This window comes from Danio rerio, chromosome 2 (genome assembly GCF_052040795.2).
Source record: "Danio rerio strain M-AB ecotype USA chromosome 2, GRCz13ab, whole genome shotgun sequence".
Classification (NCBI taxonomy): Eukaryota; Metazoa; Chordata; class Actinopteri; order Cypriniformes; family Danionidae; genus Danio; species Danio rerio.
Window position 1 is genome coordinate 51,719,017 of NC_141022.1, and position 19,674 is coordinate 51,738,690.

The window sequence follows — 19,674 nt, forward strand, 5'->3', positions numbered from 1 at the left end:
GGAGATCAGATATTTTATTTAAATATTTTTGCTTTTGACTATTTAAACTATTTGCCTGAGTAATGTTGAATAAAGCGGTTGAAAAAAATCCTAATATTCCGAAATGTGTTGTTAAAATATTCAATTAATATCTATATTAATCTAAATTTTAAAACAAAATGACTATTTATGACTGGAAATGTGGTCCAGGGTCACTATTAAGACTTGTACTTGACCATTTAAGATCTTTTCCTAGAATATTAAAAACTCTGGCATGACATTTTCTAGATAGACAACTTTTGCTGACAGCATTTTGAGTGTACATTGACGCAGGCTTGATCAGAGGATGTGTAAGTCACTCACCGCCCGGTTCTGTGTGCGATTTTGCTGGGTGATGGTTGAATGTTGCTGAGGCTGAGGCTGTGGAGGTGGTTGTTGTTGTTGCTGCTGCTGCTGCTGCTGCTGTTGTTGTTGCTGCTGCTGCTGATCTTTCCGCTGCTTCATCTGCTGTGCTTCCTCTCTCTGGATCTCCAGCAGTGATTTAGTGGCCATGGGCTGCTTAGCCACACTGCCCCAGCCAGGGAGCTTGGTCTGAGGCTGCTGCTGCTGGACCCGCTGGAGCTCCTGCTGCTGACGTCTCTGCTGCAGAAACAATCAACAGAGATAAAGGAAAAGTTAGATCTGTGTTATGAAAATAGAGAGAGTTTTGAGTTAAGTGCCAGCTTCTCTGGCTAGTTCATGGCAAATACAGATCAAATTGAATTTTATATACATTTAAACATTTTCTATAATGAAAATAGTTATAACATTAAAATACTTCAATAACAAAAAACAACACATTAAACAAGATTAAAAAAAAATCTAAACCAGTTTAGGATTTACTTTTGATTAAAAAAAAATTCACATTTGAAATTTAAAGTCTATCCAGATAAAAATTGTTGTCCAACAACATAATAATAGGTCTAGTGAGTCTAGTGTGTCCAATACGGTATCTGGGATAAACAATTTGGACATGTTTGGAGTTAAAAGAACAGCTTGATTTTCTTCGTAGTAGGGGCTGAATTATAAAAATGTATTAATTAAACACAGATCCCATTCTGTCTGGCATTTATTTATAATACAGTTTTAATGATAGTTTCTGCAGTCTGAAGTAGGATTGGGCGATGTCGACCAATTTGGCATCGTACGAGGGGGGTGTTTGACAGAGTCCGCGCGACGTGTCTGAAGAGCGAAGAGGGATGCGGGGGTGAGAAGGGTGCGTGACTTATTAGAGGACCGGGAGGGAGATTATCACTCGATTGCAGGCATTATGAGTCCTGCAAATGCATAGAGACTCCCGGAACTTCTGGGAGACTTGGGATGTCTGAATATCATGTTTAACAACTATAGTGCGACACGATCCAGCGGTACATCCTTGATAAACTCTCCGACGTGTTACTGCTCTCTGGAGCTCAGACGAGCGCACGACAGTAAGCGGCTGTATGTGTATGGTCACATGATGTGCGTTTTCAGTGGACAGAGGGCTGTGCAGAAATGCTAGGTGAAACACGGTGTGGATGTGGATCATTTTCATTCTAAAATGCCATTTTAACACTAAGACGTATTAGTGTAAACAGGGCCCAAGTGTGTAATTTCACGAGCCGGTTTGCGACGGGGGCGGGAAAGAGGATCGGAGATGCCGGCTCAGCATCGTGCTGTCTATTGGCCATCGGCGATGGACGATGGCATCATCTATCGGCCCAGCCCTAGTCTGAAGGTGAAATTTTGAGCTCTATTTCTTCCTTTAAGAGCCATTTTTGCAACTTCATTTCAACTTGTTCGTTTTCAAAAAGGTCAACAAGTCCTAGAAACCAGCAGAAAACTATATGATACGAAGTTTGTCAGTAATTCATACACTGTATTAAAAGTGTCAATAATAACAGTAGTAAGATGCTCCATTTTAACGTTGTCACAATGCTGAAATTCAATACCAATGATACTGAAATGTTAAAAACGTCAATATCTTGCGAACATTTGAGCGCTGTTAAGCACATTCTTAAACGGTGCTGATTTGCCATTGTGTTCACATGCTCAACAGAAATGACTGATTGGCTGTGAAGTTCGTCAGTTCACAGAACTCACTGCTGTTTACTGCATGTAACCACAGATACAGGGACACTGCATTTTAAAGCTGCGATTCATCAGCAGATCGCTCTTAGGTCAGCTTATACACAAACCAGCTGATCGAAGTGTCTTTATAACGCTCTAGTGTCCCTGTATCTGTTTTTACACTCAGTAAACAGTGGTGAATTCTGTGAACTGATGACCTTCATGGCCAATCAGTCATTTCTGTTGAGCCCGTTAACACAATGGCAAATCAGCGATGTTCAAGTACGTACTCAACAGCGTTCAAATGTTCGTGGGAAATGGATGCTTTTGAAATTTTAGTACAGATTGCTATCGAATTCCAGTATCGTAACAAGCCTACTCCATTTTCGTTGTTGTGATTACTTTTCATGGTTTGTGGCTTCTGTTTGGTTTGTTAGCTTGAACTGATGATTTGTTTGATTATTGACACTCATTGCAAGATGCATTATGTACACATTACATATGACGACAACTTTAAATGACAAGAAGAGATTATCCAAAACTTAAAATGTCATATCAAAAGATTAAACATGATTTTTCAGTTTGATCTATGATAAATAACTTGAATATCTTCCTGAGATGAATAAAAAACAAAAAATCTGCTTGAGTTGATGAAGAGGAATGTTTTTTATACCTCTTCTCGAGTCTGTCGTTCTCTCTCCTCCTCCAGTTTCTGGATCTCAGCGAGCGAAAGAGCATTTTGAGACTGTGAGAGACTGTTTGCTGTGGTCGACTGCTGACCCCACTTTGAGGATGAAGGTAGCTGAGAACGTACAAGGGGGAAAATATCAAACACAATCTGTCCACATATTTAGGTAATGTACCAGCTATTCTACACGTTCTCTTCTGTAAAATAATCAGGTCTGTGATAAAGTGCAAAAAAGTAAACTATACAACAATAATCATCATCATCAAATTGCAGTTGTTAATATGCAGTAGAAAGTTTATTTATTGCATATTTTATTTATAAACCTAAAATTTCACATTTATTTAAATAAAATCATTTATATAAATGTAAATAATATTCTGAGTACTATGCAAAAAATACTAGCACTATGCCAGTGCCAATAGCTTAGTGCCGGGGTGTCCAAACTCAGTCCTGGAGGCCGGTGTCCTGCTGAGTTTAGCTCCAACTTGCTTCAACACACTTGCCTTTAGTGTCTAGTATATCTAGTTAGAGCTTGATAAGCTGGATCAGATGTGTTTGATTAGGGTTGGAGCTAAAGGACTGAGCTTGGACACCCCCTGGCCTAGTGGTTAGTGTGTCGACACATAGCACCGTGGTGCTCACGGTGACCAGAGTTCAATTCTCGGCTCAAGGTCCTTTGTCTATCCTCCCCCCCTGCTCCACACACTTTCCTGTCTGTAAAACCTCTACTGTCCTATACCAATATAAATAAAAATCCCTGAAAAACGAGCATGATATAACAGTTTGATTATTAATTTCTAGGCGAATAATTAAAATACTTAAAACTATTATAAACATATTAAACCATACATGTATTAAACTATAAAACACAACATCATACTCACAACAAGGTTCCCACTCTTTCATAAATAGTCGATTCAAGGACTTAAAGCACTGTTAATTTGAAATCAAGCCCTATTGTAATTCACATCCCAGCATATGCAGTGCCATGGAAGTCCTAAGTGTATATTTCACTTTCAGTATTAACATTAAGTGTCAGTGTAATGATTTTTGAATGTCATTTTCCAAAAAATAAATAAAAAACAGATGCATTAAACGGTAGTTCATAAAACTTTAAGCTATCATCAAAAATGGTAATATTCAAATGTGGTTTCTGAAATATTTATAAAGTGTGCATTATTATTATTTTGAATCTGCAGGATATGCATTTTCCAATTTAATAACCAGTAAGCTTCCTGTTACAGTCTCCTCTTCAAAATAAGAACAAAGGTTTAATTTGATTTAATATAGAGTTTGACTATTAGGTGTATATTTGACTTTCACCGAATTGTGTATATTTTGTTATTAATATTGTTTACATTATTATTTTATCGTTATTGCTATAATTTAATTTGTGCTTAGTTACTTTTTATATTGTTTAAAAAAATTAATGATTGGCAGTAAAATAATGTATGCCTTTATAAGCTGAAATACTGTATTGGTTACACTGCTAAACTAAATAAAAATCTAAAATATTTTTTAATGTGCATTATTTGTCATATTTCTTGTAAAAGATTTTAATTTAAGATTGCGGAATTAAGAATTTTTATTTTTTTTCATTCTGTTTTTGACAGCAGCATGACATCTGTTGAAATAACACTAAAATCTAATTTGATTTCAATTTTAATTCAAGCATTTTAAGCACCTGTTTTTAAGTGCTTTCAAGGCCTTGAATCCAGTCATGTCATAAAGCAGAGTAAAAAACAAATATTAAAGAGCTCTCATTTTGGTAATTTAAAAAGGTAGACTTATAATGTACTCTTAATGGAAAACAGTTTAACAAGAAACCGAAAGAGAAATGAGAAAGATTTTGTACTAAAGTCCATCTAAAGATGTAATCTAATAAAATAAATAATTATTATTAGGCTACAAGATGACATGGCAAGTAAATATATGGTGTGCAGGATGTTCACCTTCATTTGAGCGAGCTGCTGTTGTTGCTGCTGCTGCTGGAGTCGTCGGAGTGCCTCCTGTTGCTGCTGTCTCTGTCTCTGCAGCTCCTGCTGTCTCTGCGCCTCCTGCTCTCTCTTCTTCTGCTCCTCCTGCTGTTGTCTGAGCAGTGCTGCTGCAGCGGCTGCAGCCTCCTCCTCCAGCCTCTTCTCTTCCTCACGCCGCCTCTGAGCTTCCAGTTCTTCCTGCTTCCTCCGCTCCTCTTCCTGCTGAATTTAATAATATTAATTTAAAAAAATTAAGGCTGCTAATTGTATGAAGGACTATGGTTATTAATGACACATTATTATTAATAAAGCCATTGTTTTGCTTTCAAATAAAACACTTTATGGCCGCATTTACACTGTACTTTGAGTGACTCAATTCTGATTGTTTTCTCCCATGTGGCGCAGATCGGATATGGCCCATGTACATGTAAGCAGGAACAAATCACATTGATTCCTATTAACTCAAATCATATTCAGACCTTGTTTATATGTGGAAATTTATCTGATTTGAATCGGATCTGTGTTCTCGTGTCTGCTGTGTAAGCAGGTAGATCGGATTTCTACCCGTCAATGCGAGTCGAGCATCATTAAAAACCATAGTGAATGACGTCAAGTCTGACACTTTCATTTCAGAACAGACTTCAGCAGAGTCCCAAACCTGAAATCTCATAAACGAGGACCTAAACAGCTTTAATATTGTCATATAGCACTGGTATTTAAGCTTGTTAACGAGAATGAGAGAATGCAATGTCCGCTATGTAACCAATATAAACTAATATAAAACTAGTGCATACATCACATACATAAATCACGCCATGGACATTACATTAAGATGCCTAAAGGTTTAAAAAAAGCCGATATATCAATAGAAGATGGACAAATGAGAACCTTCCTGTGATAAACTATAGTAAAACAGCTTGTCAAAACCTGCAAGCAGATTACATACAAGAATAGAGAAAAGAGCACTCTTTAATTATCAGCTGTTAGTCAGCGCCCTCTTTTTTTCCCTGGTCATTATGCCTTTGTGGTGCTGTGTAAATGTAGACAGTTGGATAAGAGTCACTTTTAAAAGATGACTTTTACAGGTCACCAAAAAAAAATCAGATAGAGTCAATGTAATGTAATATAATGTAATGTATTTTTTATTTAATGCCATGTCAGCAACCAAAGATATTTTCAAGGCAGGAATCTTCCAACAATAAATATAAAATTTTAAAATCAACAAACAAAATAAAACATAAATTAAATAAGATTTTTTGTGTTAATACACGATAAAAATTCTAAAATCTTTTCTGGCTTCACTTTGTTGAAAATGTCGTTAAAAGTTCATTTCATAAAAAAAGTCTTCTGGAATCAGTAAAAGCAGAACAGTCCAGTAAAATGTGTTTTATAGTAAGAGGAGTTTTGCAGCACAAACACTGAATAGGGTTTTCCAGATAGTCAAAAAAATTGGAATTGACCATCAAGATCTGCAGTGTAAATGCAGGCTAAAAGACTGACATGGTAACTAAAGAAGGCATAACTCATTTTCTTACCGTTTTCAACAACTTAATTCAATTAAGTGATCACTAAATTATCATAGTCACGTTTTACATTAAGATTTCATTAGTTAATACGTTTACTAACATGAACAAACCTTGTAAATGAATTTAAATTCAAATGAATTAATCTTTGTTAAATAGCGCTTTTACCATGTAGATTGTGTCAAAGCTTAGTTCAGTTCAGTGTGGTTTAATTTTCACTGCTGAAAGTGACACTGAAGAGCAAATCCATCGATGCACAACTCCACAAGTCCCAAACCAATCAAGTTATTAATTTGTTGTTTATTAACATTTCTTAAGGCATTATTAAAAATAAGTAGAAAGGGTGCTTTCACATCTGCAATTTGCTTCATTTGGTCTGGACCAAGGGCAATAAATGATACATTGTTGCATTTTCTGCCATCTTTGGTTCGTTTTCACACCACACTGCTGGCTTCGGTCCCAACTAGTTAAAAAGAACCCAAATGTACTCATCTGACAAAGTCCTCATCTCTCATTGGCCAGATGTTGTTGAACAAAGTTCCTAAACTGCTTATCGATTGGTCAGAATTCACGTGCAGGAAAATGCCAATGGACTCGCGCAAGTAAACAAACCACAAACACAAAATGTTGCTTTTTACTATAGAGGGACGACTGCGCAGACTGATTGTATCCCTGCTTTAGACAAACTATATATTTCGAGAAGGAAGCGCAGCAGCAGCTAGAAAACAATGTTTTAATGCATCACACATCAGTTCAGGAGGATGCGTGAATTCATTTAACTAAACTGCGACATGCTCATCTTGCGAAAATATTACCAATGATCCATCAGGTAATGTTTTACCCTCTCCAGCGTTCGTTTGAAACCGCACCAAGACCATCTCTTCAAGCAGGTCTCGGTATGCTTTTTTGGTCGGCTTTTGGTGCACATTAGTGTATGATTGCTGCATTCATACCGACTCAAACGAACCGCACCAAGAGGGAAAATGAACTCTAGTGCGATTCAACCAAACTAAATAAGGCAGGTGTGAAAGCACCCTAAAACACATGGTTTAGTTAATGTACCAATTTAAAAGGCCCACTTTCGGTTCGAGTCTACCTCAGAATTTTTTCAAAAGATGCATGATAAAGGGCGTTGAGCTCTGGGAGCAAAGGGCAGGAGTGGGCAGGAGTGGAGTAAAAAAAGTATGCCAGGGTTTTGTGAACCTTTAACAAGAACTAGTGAGGAAAAACTTATGTTTATATTATATTAACTAATGTTAATAAACATGAATAAATACTGTAGCAAATGTATTGTTCATTGCTTGTTCAACTTAGTAAATGGATCAGTATTGTAAAGTATTACCATAACCTTTTTCTCGTAAACTTGGTATTGGCAACAACTATTCACCCATGCCTTGAATGTGACAAAAGCCAAACCAGATTTTAAAACTATTTAATGCAAAACGATTGAATGCATAAGCTTGGTCTTACCTGTTTGCGGAGGAATTCTTCCCTTTGTCTCCTCTCCTCTTCTTCTCTCCTCCGCTCCTCCAGTCGCCGGAGAGCCTCCTCCTGAGCTAACCGTTCCTCCTCCTCCTTTTTCCTCCGCTGCGCCTCCTCCTGCTCCCGCTGTCTCTTCAGAGCCTCCTCCTACAGAAAACACCAATAACTCCACTGAGCAAAGCGGAAATATGCAACAATACTTTGAGCTGGCGGCAGAGTTTCTATCACTAACACCAATTTGATACAGTGCCTAAAAGCTACACTCAATGGATAACATTAAAATAACTCGGATTAAACAGTTCTTTAAATATGCCACCCTTTCATTGACTATGTTGACCAGTAATGCTCTAAGTAATATCATTCATTCATTCATTCTCCTTTGGCTTAGGGTGCTTTCGCATCTACACTTTTGTTTGGGTCTTGTTTGCCCAGTTAGCACGGTTCGTTTGGCATATGTGAAACCAGCAATTGCTCTAGGATCTGCGCCAAATCAATCGCTCCGAGATCGAAGATATGAAGAGAGAATTATGAGTATGGCGGGAAGTTTCGCCAGTCTCCCGGATTCCCGCAAACGAGTAATAATCTCCCGGTAATCTCGCGTCTCCCTCCCGGTCCTCAAATAGGCTACGTCGCGCACCCTTCTCACCCCTCCCCACCGCATCTCTCCTCACTCTTCAGACACGTCGCACGCACCTTGTCAAACACCACCAAACCACCACCTCTACTGACAGCTGAGCGGGTCTCTGCAAATTAAACCCTGATATCTTTTCTTAATCTTTTTTATTTATATCTGTGCTATTTGCTACATTTAATGAGTTATACATGTTGTTTATGTATATATTTATATCAGTACACACATGAGGGGAAAAAAAAAAAAAAAAAAATATATATATATATATATATATATATATATATATATATATATATATTTTTTTTTTTTTTTTTTTTGCCCTCATGTGTGTACTCTGATCATCCACCTAGTTACCTTTATATGCACGCACACACAAACATTGTTTTTTCATGTTTTTGTTGTTGGTTTTGTTTTCTTTGTATGTGATCCCATTTTGTGTACTACTTGCATATTCTACTATAAAAAAACAGAAATTAACTTATTTTCGAAACATGGTGCTTGATCACTACTAGGAATTAAACATCCTACGATGGGACTATTGCAAAATTCAATGTGCACATTGCCATTTCAATGATGCAACAATTTTCTGTGTAGTTTTAGACATCCCTACTACAAAACAATAAACACTTTTTTTTTTTTACATGACCGAACAAAGCAGTCAATACTTAAGGCCGATTTAACAATTATCATTTATGTAAACACAAAGCACAGTGTTCCAGGAATGAAAAGTGCCTTGTGTGCTTAAATAAAATAAATTCCTACTAATAGAAAAAATCCTTTCATTCACTGCTTTTTTTCCAGCCAGATTTTTACATGTTTTGGGTTTTTTGTGCCTGATGTCGACAGCATATTTTTTGTTGTCTCCTGACCTGCTTGCGTCGTGCCAGCTCTTCTTCCTCTAAACGCTTCCTCTCTTCCTCTTGTCTCGCACGCAGAGCCTCTTCCAAACGCTTCCTCTCCTCTTCTTCCCTTTTGGCCCGAAGCTCTGCCTCCCGTCTCTCCATCTCCAGCTTTGGAGCAAAACAGACAAGACTAAGAAAAAAAACATACAAAATGAAATGCATTCATGTACTAGTGTCATATCTTTCTTACCTTCAAAGCTTTGGCTTTCTCCAGCTGCAGCTGTTCAATGGAAGACGCTTGAGGCATATTGTCTAGTGGCAGATCCCATACGCTACTCCCTTCCCAAGCTAAAACAGACAAACAAAAACAGTCAAACTTCTTAATTTACTTCACCATTTAAAGGAATAGTCCATCCTAGGTATGAACTGCTATAAGATTCGAGAGAATAAAGAACATTGGATTTTTTTTTAAATTAGGGTATTGTGATTACTACTCTAGGATAAGTTCTTTATAAATGTCTGAATAAAAAACGCCTTTCCCCCATTGAACAATACTGCACTGTTCAGTTCCACAGCACGCTTGAATCTAGGATGGTCTGCTGGAAATACCTTTAGTCTAAATAAGTAAATAAATAGTCTTTGTCGAAACCCTTAAACAAAACAAAAACCTTAAATATACCTTAGGAAAATATAACCAATTATTTTTGCTTTTTTAGTATTGTCCCATCCACAGCAGAATTAAAATTTCTTCACCATTTACTCACGCAAGTAGTTTTAAACCTTAAGAATTTCTTTCTTGTTCAGCACAAAACAAGATTCTGAGAAATGTAAACAAAAAAAGAAGAAAAATACAATGGAAGTTAATAACAAAGTCAGTAAATCTTCTGGTGTTCAACAGGAGAATCACAAACAGTTAGGAAGCAATCTAAGTGCGAGTAAATTATGACAAAATGATCATTTTTGGGTGAACTATCCCTTTAACAACTCATTTTGAATCTTATCTCAAAATAAAAACTCACACTTATAAAAGACCTTATAAAAATTAAACAAACCAATATGTTGAATTATGAATTTCAGTGTATTACATCTAATCCAGCACTTAAAGCTCCACAATCAGATGCTGATCACGTGCTTCAACGCTTTAAAGTTCACCCAAACATACAAGTTTGTCATCCTTTACTCATTATCTACTTGTCCCGATGTCTTTGTTTATATTTAATCACAATATCATGGTGTTGTTATTATTACTCTAGAATAAGTCCTTTTTAAATGTCTGGGTAAAAAAACAAAAAACAAAACAAAACAACTTCACATTACTGCACTGTTCAGGTCTATAGCATGCTGGGATGTAGGATGGTCCTTTGCTGCTGAAGATACCTTAGCCTAAATAAATAAATAAAAGAAACCTTGCATATACCTTGGAAAAAAGATAACTAACTATTTTTGCTTTTTTTGCTATCGTCCCCTCCACACCAGAATTAAAATATCTTCACCATTTACTCAACTGGTTCTAAACATTTAACAATTTCCTTCTTGTTGAACAAACAAGATATTCTTAGGAATGTAAAAAAAAGATAACTAGAAATACAATAGAAGTTAATAGCTGTTTCTTCCAACTTTCTTTAGTAAACCGCCCCTTGTGTTCAACAGGAGAATCTCAAACAATTAGGAAGCAACTTGAGTAAATTATAAAATGATCAGTTTTCTCTATAACAACTCATTTTGAGTTTTATCTAAAAATAAAAACTCACACTCTTAAAGACTTATAAAAACCAAGATTGTGAAATGCAATGTGTAGTACACCTAATCCAGCCCTTATGGCCCATCACCTTTACCAGGCTTGTGTCTCCACTGCCAAAGGGTACCAATGGTACAGCTTTTCAGTACATATCATTTTTGCTAGAGGAAATGTCAAAGTAAAGATGTAGGGGTGGTTCACATCCTACGTTAAACATTTCTCAAAAATCAAATGCTTTATACACAAATACTTGTGTATAAATGTTCATTACTAACCTTTCCATGAACGTGATTTGATCATAACTGCAGATCATTGAGTGCGCAAAATAGCCTACTGTAATGTCTGCAATTATATTAAATAAATAAATGCAACATATATGAACACATACAGCCCCTTACAGTCTCTGATATGTTACTACTTAAAGAAAAACTACACACAGCATACATTTGGTCCTTATTACGGTTCACTTTTTGGTACCCTTTGACAATGGAAACGACCATAAAAGCATACTGACCCATACCGTACCGTACCACTGAGTGGAAACAGGCCATTAAAGCTTCACAATCAGATGCTGATCACGTACCTAACGTGTAGTTGCTTTAAAGGTATAGTTCACCCAAAAGGTACAACTTTGTCATCCTTTCCTCACCATCTACTTGTGCCAAACCAGTCTACGCTTATTTCCTATTTTAAACACTGAAGAGAATATTAAACTAAAATAAATTAATATTGTTTAGTCTTCCACCGAGTTTTGGATCTCAAAGTTTGGGAAACACTGGAGTGAAAGTACAGACAATTTCAATGTGGTCGTGTCTTTGGTCCATAAACATTTCCTGCTTATCAAACTATTTCATAACTGTAACAAGAGGCGATTCAATCATAACTTAACAATAAAACAGCTATCACAATTATTTATCAATACATGGCTCTTTTTGGACTCTCGGAAGCTATAACAATTAAAAAAATGTAAGATCGGAAATACATTGGGACCACTGTTTTTGTTTACATCCCTCAAAATTGTCTATATGGAGAGTAAATTTTTTTGGCTATCACTTTCAGTTATTGGGTAAAAAAACAAGTGGTATGAATATTGTGAATGAATGAAAAAACTAGATGCAATCACAAAAGCCACTGTCCTGCTTAAAAGCAAAACAACAAGTCTGACAAACGCCACACTTGCAAAATGCTCTGCTGAAGTGCCATTTAGCTAAGACACTTGAAACAGGTTAATACCATCAGACAATGAGTCATTTCCAAAACTGAACGATTGTTGCGTTACTGTTAGTGAGAGTAGAGAGCAATCATGCCAGAGATAAAACACGAGCGCTGCAGGAAGAGCACTGCACTTTTTTCCATTTAAAACCACTAAAAAACTGCTGATGTAACGAGCTGAAGCATTCTACTCAAACAAAATCAAGTGAATATCTGCCACTATCTCTGAAATCATCAGGAAGTCTAAATGAAAGGCTGGTGAATGCATTATTATCTGTGGGAAAGTATGAGGGCAGGAAAGTGCGTTTTAATGTATTTTTCACAGAAATATCAACACGGGCATGGGAATTCTAAATTAACTGTATTAAATTTAATGAAAGATTTAGTGGTAGGCCGTTATCAATTGTAACACGAGACAATTTTTTTACAATTGTAAAAAAAAAAAAAAAAAAAAAAAAATCACCATTAATCTATTCTCAAAGTTGGATTGAGAGCTGGGTCTATTCTACACATACATCCAAATAAAATGCAGCGTGTGCTTTTTTAAATGAATGACGATGAATGAAAGTCAAACCAGTGAGCCGTCTGACAAAAAAGTGCCCTTCTGAATCAAATCAGCATTATGCCCCTCTGGATCTTTCACTTACCTCTAAGACACTACTGACTACGCTTACATGGACATCTGGAATCTAGTTATTTGCCTAAATACACAATAATATAATTAAGGTGTTTACGTGAAGTGCTTTTACGTAAGAGTTTCCTGTAATTTTGGGTGACTTCAACTGCTGTTCGGCAGTTTCACTTTCACTCATGAACAATTAATTCATGCCTTCATGACAAACTGGGGTATTAGACACAAATAAAGAGTAAGGACTGGTGAAAGTGATATGGAATTTAATAACGCATGCCAAATGCGAAGAAAAAACTGCATTTCGCAATATGTGTCTACGCGCGGTCCTTTACTGACTGCCGCATGTGTATCTTGTCAGAAAATATGGCGAAAAGTCCTACATGACCGTAATAGTTTGATCGCGGTGTTTACTTCAGTAATGCCACTAATATCTGCATACTCCACATGTTAATTCCATTTCTGTTTAGTTCAGTTATGACTTTAGTTGAATTAAGGTAATCAAAATTCTGAATGCCTTCGGCAAAATTCAAAAGAGCCATTTTAATCTAGATTAATTCCAAGATTACAAATTACCTATGCCCAACTAAAAAAAGATTTAAGGTCATAATTTTCATACCTTAACTTTCAGTCCAGGTGAACCAGACATTGCTGCCACATAAAAGTCCTCGTGCTGCAGGTATTAGGAGGTTTGCTCCAGCTGCAGCTGTCATGCAGCGAGGGGTTTGCGTATTTAATAAACTACGACAGTTAGCATTAATTGAAAAGTAAGAATGATTAATAATTAATGTGAAACAGTTGCTTAAAAATAACGTCTCGTCTTCAGTTTCACAGTACAAGCGTACCGTGCCAGAGCCCAAGTGAACCGCGCTCTGGCACAACTCTTGCAACCGGGCCAGGCCCGGCCAACTGAACCCCGCCTGAGCCCGATTCAGAGCGCTCACACTTCTCAAACAAACCAGGAAACGGCCTGGGCACGGTTCAGATAGCATAGTGTGAGTCCACCCTAAAGAGAATAAGCCAAAAGAAACTAATGAATGAATGTTGTGCGAATACGACTTGCGACTTAATTATATATAGCAGCTTTGTTTGGATTGAGATTAAATTGAATATTTAAAAAATAAAAATAAACCTAAAAATCACAGCAGACAGTTCAGCATGTGATTAAGCAAATAAATGTCCCTTTGTGCCCATCATCAAATAAATATCTAGTTCACGAGGATATTAAGGTTGAAAACACTACAAAATTGCAGACATACAAAAAACCAACTTAAATATTTAGTTAAATTTAATAAAGTTAATGTAGAATATCTCAAGTTTTCCCATGTGTACGCTGTGATTTCTGTGTAAAATATGTTAAACATTTTTCTGTCCTCATCTTTTCTGAAATAGTGCATTCATCAGCCTTTCATGTTAGACTTTTGATGATTTCAGAGATTATTGTTTTGTTTCTAGCTTAAAAAGAAAAGTGGAAACAGATATTATCCATCAAACAAAATCAAGATTAGTATATCACTACGCCTTAGGGCAGATCTAGGCACTAACGTACTGCTGGGAGCGGCGGGCTGCATGTTTGGAGAACAGGATGCCTGAGTGGACGGGTTCTGCATTTCCCAAACAGAACCCGAGTCTGGAACCGACATGGAGCGTGTGACGGGAGGTAAGAGGCTCTGCTGCGGCTCAGGAGTTCTGCAAGAGCAAATCAAGCAAACTGTAAGATAAGGTTACAGATGATCAACCACAATACCAGTGCAATGTAACACTCCGCCCACGCATTGTTATGCTAATTTGCCACTGTCCTTTCTTTACGCAGATGACTGTGTGATTGTGTGACAGAAACAAAAGCAGTGTTATCACACCTGATCTTCAGCGCCTGATGGAGAAGAAGATTGAGCTGCTGCTGTGGTGGTGGAGGAGGAGGAGGAGCAGAGTTTAACACTTTCTGCTGCAGAGCATATTGTTGCCTAAAAGAAAAGAGAGTGAGTTTAGTGGTTAACAATTAAATCATTTATTGAATTAAAGTTGTGTAAACTGTTTGTATGACAAAAAAATCTTAAAAATATACATATGGATATTTTAAATTGATCAAAATGTAACCGTATTTGTATAAACCCAGTTCTTTTGAATGCTCCGTTCTAAGAATCATCACAAATGGATTCTCACGATGACCGCCTGCGCAATATCGTTCTTTGTCATTCTCCACTCTCCAAAAACACTCGGTTGATCTCGGCTGCTGAATCAACATTCACAATGATCGCTCTCATCAGTGCCATTATTTGTAACTTTGGGTGGGTTTGCAAAACTGTGTAACGTTACTTTTCATTGCATCTTCCTTAAACTTCAGCCGTTTACATTTTCTGCGGTTACAAAAGCTCTGTTATCTGACAGCGTAAAGCCTTGAGTGATTGACAGCTTATATGAACCAATATAGTGGCAGGAAAGAGTGATTCAGCATGTTTATAGCAAAAAAAATAAAAATTAAAAACAGGTCGCACTACAACCATTATATGTAGTCAAACAAGTGCTCCCAAATATATTATGAGGTCACATAGATTAAATTTTAGGTGCATAGGTGATAAAAATGGTCACAAATTCGAGCCCTGCATGCCTTTGTGTGAATAAGCTATTAAATGCAGCTATTTTAAAAGTTGTGATCTGGCGCTATATATAAAATAAAATTAACTTGACTTCAAGTAGGGCGGAGAAAGCCATTGGGAGGACGGGGCACCCCCTATTTTAATGGTAGGGAAAACACTGAATAGCTATTTTATCCTGACAAAACATTAAATGAACTAAAAAACACAAAAAAAGATGATTTGTAAATGTTAATATATGATAAATATTCAAAAAAAAAAAAAAACTTGACACTTTGCTAAATATAACTACAGCTCAAAAACAAAATGTATGCAATTTATGTCCTTATTTATTTATTTATTTGTTTATTTATTAAATACAAATTGAATTATTTGTTGTTGTTGTTGTTATTATTATTATTTTTTTTTATTAGATTTTTCATGTGGGGAGCAGGATTCAAATTACATGAAAGATGTATATTATCTTATTATTCAATATAAATTACCGACATGTTTTTACACTAAAATAAAATTAATAAAAATATATTTGAGAAAAAAAAAAGTTCATTTCTGCATTACAAGTCACATTAATAGTGCAAATGCTGTATTATGTAGCCAACTGGAGCGAAGTGTTTCAAATAATTTGCTGCATATCATAATATGGTGCAAAATTGTCAAATAAATTAAACAGAGTCGTGTATTTTTAACTATTATTTTTTACTGCTATAAAAAAAACATGTCGCTTCATAATCTTCTCTCATACCTGAGTAAATACTGATATTGCATCTGCTGTAGCTGATACATATTTAGAGCATTAATCTCCTGTTGTCTCTTCATCCTTTCTTGATCTGCATCTCCCTATATTGAGTCAAACACACAAATCAAAACTTTTCAGATGCCGAACAGTAGTGTTAAGTCATCTTGGGTCAGAGATTTGAAAAGTGAGCGTCTTTATATTACCAGTATGGGAGGTAGTGTCGGGCCCGGTGTAAAGGGCACTCGTCCCCACAACTTAATCATCTCGCCCAGAGGCTGGAACATCTCGTCGCATCCCCGCTTTACCTGCAAGGTCATGGTGAAATAGCCCGCCTGAAACCACTCAGACATCTCCTGATTATTAAATGGTCCTTTAAAAAGACAGACAGACAAACTGGGGTCACTGAACGCAACTATATTGAGTTGCATGGTAATTTTTTACATTTTCTGAAGCTTAGATAAAGTCATCACTGGAAAAGGCCGAAGCCACATGTCACAAATCAAGTCTTAATGCATTGACCAATTTAAAGTCGAGTAATCAAACACAAAACAACTCATTAGCAGAAGATTTAAAATATTAACACTTAGAATTATGTGGAACCAAATACCTTCAGTAGTCAACATTTGAAGTGGATCAAAAAAGTTTTGAACCAAATGTGAACCACTTCAATGGTTAACTACTGCATATACATACATTTCACAGCCACACGTTGAGTCTGTGCATTTATGCAAACTAAATGGAGATCAAGCTTAAAATTAAATAAAAGCACCTTAAAGTGCTGGGAGAAGATGGTAAAATAAAAGTTAGTTTTTACGCAATACGTGTGTGTTATATAAATATATTATGCATATGTAATACGTATATGTTTACATACAAAAAATATACCGATAAAAAAAAAAAAACAACAACTGTACGTTCACACCGAAAGCGGCGAGAGCATCAAAGTAGCCGGAAGTCATTCATTTTCAATGAGAGCCGGCGGTGATAAGCAGTGTGGAGCAGTGCTGCGCGTCTTCGCCAGTGTGGGCGTCGAGGAGATTTGAAATCAAGTCAACTTTATGGTAATGAGCTATGACACAGTTCGGCAACAAGCAATCAGAATGTAGAAGTCCAGCACTTGAGAGAAGTCCAGAGAACACAGACACTGTGAACTTTGGCTCAGACCACAGTTGTTCAAAAGTGTTTGATTATTGTGGTCGCCGGATTTCCAATTATTTGCAATGTTTTCTTACAGGAACATGTATTAAAAAAAAACTACTGGCGAGTTACTGATGTGCTATATATATATATAAAAAAAAAAAACATATATATATATATATATATATATATATATATATATATATATATATATATATATATATTTTTTTTTTTTTTTTTTTTTTTTTTAAGCGGGAATCTCATGCAACAATACAAAACAGTATTGCTGCTTCAGAATATTTCAGACATTTGGACACATTGGATAATTAAGTGGAGCAAAGTCACAGCACATGCAACTTGATCTTTCATTGTTTAAATTAATTTGATAAATGTGCAACATTTTCACACTAGAAAGCATGTTTTATGCAGGAATGTAACTGATATGATATTCTGCAACAGCCCATTAAAATACGAGATAAATGTAGCGAGCTTTGACGCTCTCACCACCTTCGGTACACTGTAAAAGGGAACAGAGTTCCTTAATAATTCCCTTTTTTGAGCAGTATGTATTTACATAATGTAATATAATTAATATGTACATTGTTTCTCAAACATATGCATGCATATGTGTATTTATATATACAAAATAAATATACACAGTATATACACATACATTACACAAATGCAAACCTTTATTTTGAACGTGATTATATAACACTACTTAAAAAAACAATGTTAAATCTGTATATATTAATATATTAAATCAATATATTAAATTAATTTAATGAAATCACTTACAATAAACCAACATACTACAATTATTTCTTTAGGATCATGAAACGAAGAATGGAAAGAGGACTTTGCACTTTAAAAAAAAAAAATAAAAAAAAATAACTAATTATAATAAAGAATTATGTCCATTTTAAAATATTAAAATACAAAATAATTGTTAAATTTTTTTTAATTACCTATTTTTATACCAATATCATTTTTGCAATTTAATTTTTGAATAAATGCAACTTTAGTGAGCACAAGACATTTCTTAGTGACATTTAAAAGTCCTAATGACATTACATCTTTGAAAACAGAGTTTAGTTAGTTTGAATCTTGATTTGCGTACCTTGGATTTCCCCCTGCGGATCTTTGTAAAACCATTTGAATGCAGCTTCATTTGTGATTGGAAGAGCTGATGATTTGGGTCCAATTTTAGAGGCCAAACGTTCATCATCTACGCCACCATCCTGGAGGTACGCCACCATTTTCTCAGCTTCCTGTTTCAGGAAAAAAAAAGGATGTGAATTTCACCAACTGCTTAAACATTCAATCTTCCAGCAGAAAAACAATGTGGCTGACAAACCTTAAAAGGCATTCAGCATGATTTTGTACCTATAATTTAGACATCAACTTAAAAAGTGGAGTGTTCCTTTAAATTGGGGTCTAAATTATAGATACAAAATACTGCAGAATCATCAGATCATTTTACAGCTCCCTTAGAGTTAAACAGTTGAGTTTAATAATTTTTCAATCCATTTAGTCAATCACCAAGTCTGGAGAGAACACTTAGCTTAGCTTAAGGCCAGCTCACACTGTGCACTTTTTTATAATCCTGAACGATTGTAGCATGTCAGACTGCACAAACATGGCTTCCATGTCACACTATAAGACCTCAGCTGTCAATGTCAGACTGAATGACAATGCAGCGTGACAAACAAGGAAGGGTGGACTTCCATCCATCCGTGACACTTTCACTATCCTGCGTTCTGAAACGATTCCACAAAGCAAACGTAAACAATCTGTAGCGGCAATTTTACTCACAGCACCCCTCAATAATATCACCAGGAGCATCAGAGCGTCACACAAATTGCATAATCAGATTCTGCGCGCCTAATGCTTCTTGGATTGACGCTCATCGCAGCTGTTGTCTCACTGCAGGAAATTGTCTGAACTTCATCGTAGGAAAAATGTGATTGCAACAGGCATTAAGTGGAACATGTCAAACCAACAATCAAAGAATCAGAGAACCACATATATTTAGTGCATGATTTCAGGAATCTTTTAGGATTACCCAAATATATCTCAGATAAAATCGTAGCTGAAATCTCGGTGTGAGCAGGGCTTTAGTTCATTGATATGGATTAAAACAATTAGCAGCTTGCTCAAAAAATGACCTAAAAGTATTGCAAATTTTAATCCCGAAAGGTGCAGTGGGTGAAACATTTTTTGTTGTGCTAGTTGAAAGTCTCTTCCTATTCTATTAGTAATGGTTACAGTAAAAGATCTAAATAAATTTATATGTATTTTTATATTTTAGGAAGGCATAAGCTAAAAAAAATGTTCATCTTATTAAACATTATCGAGTCGATAATTCCCATAATTCAGATAAGTAGCCCAAACTGTCAGAAAATGTAGATTTGTACAAC

The 19,674-nt window shown here is 36.0% G+C and overlaps 1 protein-coding gene across 7 annotated transcripts in view; it reads right to left on the reverse strand.

The window, feature by feature from the left end:
• gigyf2 (GRB10 interacting GYF protein 2) overlaps positions 1 to 19,674 on the reverse strand; it is a 52,697-nt gene that overhangs the window by 14,764 nt on the left and 18,259 nt on the right. For 4 of the 7 annotated variants that reach the window (XR_015477806.1, XR_015477805.1, XM_087239677.1 and 1 more), the window contains 11 exon segments: positions 18,375 to 18,525; positions 16,321 to 16,487; positions 16,124 to 16,218; positions 14,647 to 14,751; positions 14,337 to 14,476; positions 9,460 to 9,557; positions 9,237 to 9,377; positions 7,725 to 7,883; positions 4,708 to 4,953; positions 2,741 to 2,869; positions 343 to 621 (listed from right to left, as the gene is read on the reverse strand). Coding sequence is in view for 4 of the 7 variants with exons in the window: in XM_087239677.1 (XP_087095803.1) it covers positions 343 to 621; positions 2,741 to 2,869; positions 4,708 to 4,953; positions 7,725 to 7,883; positions 9,237 to 9,377; positions 9,460 to 9,557; positions 14,337 to 14,476; positions 14,647 to 14,751; positions 16,124 to 16,218; positions 16,321 to 16,487; positions 18,375 to 18,525 (1,710 nt within the window). In the remaining 3 variants the exon portion in view is untranslated. 7 annotated transcript variants of the gene reach the window in all.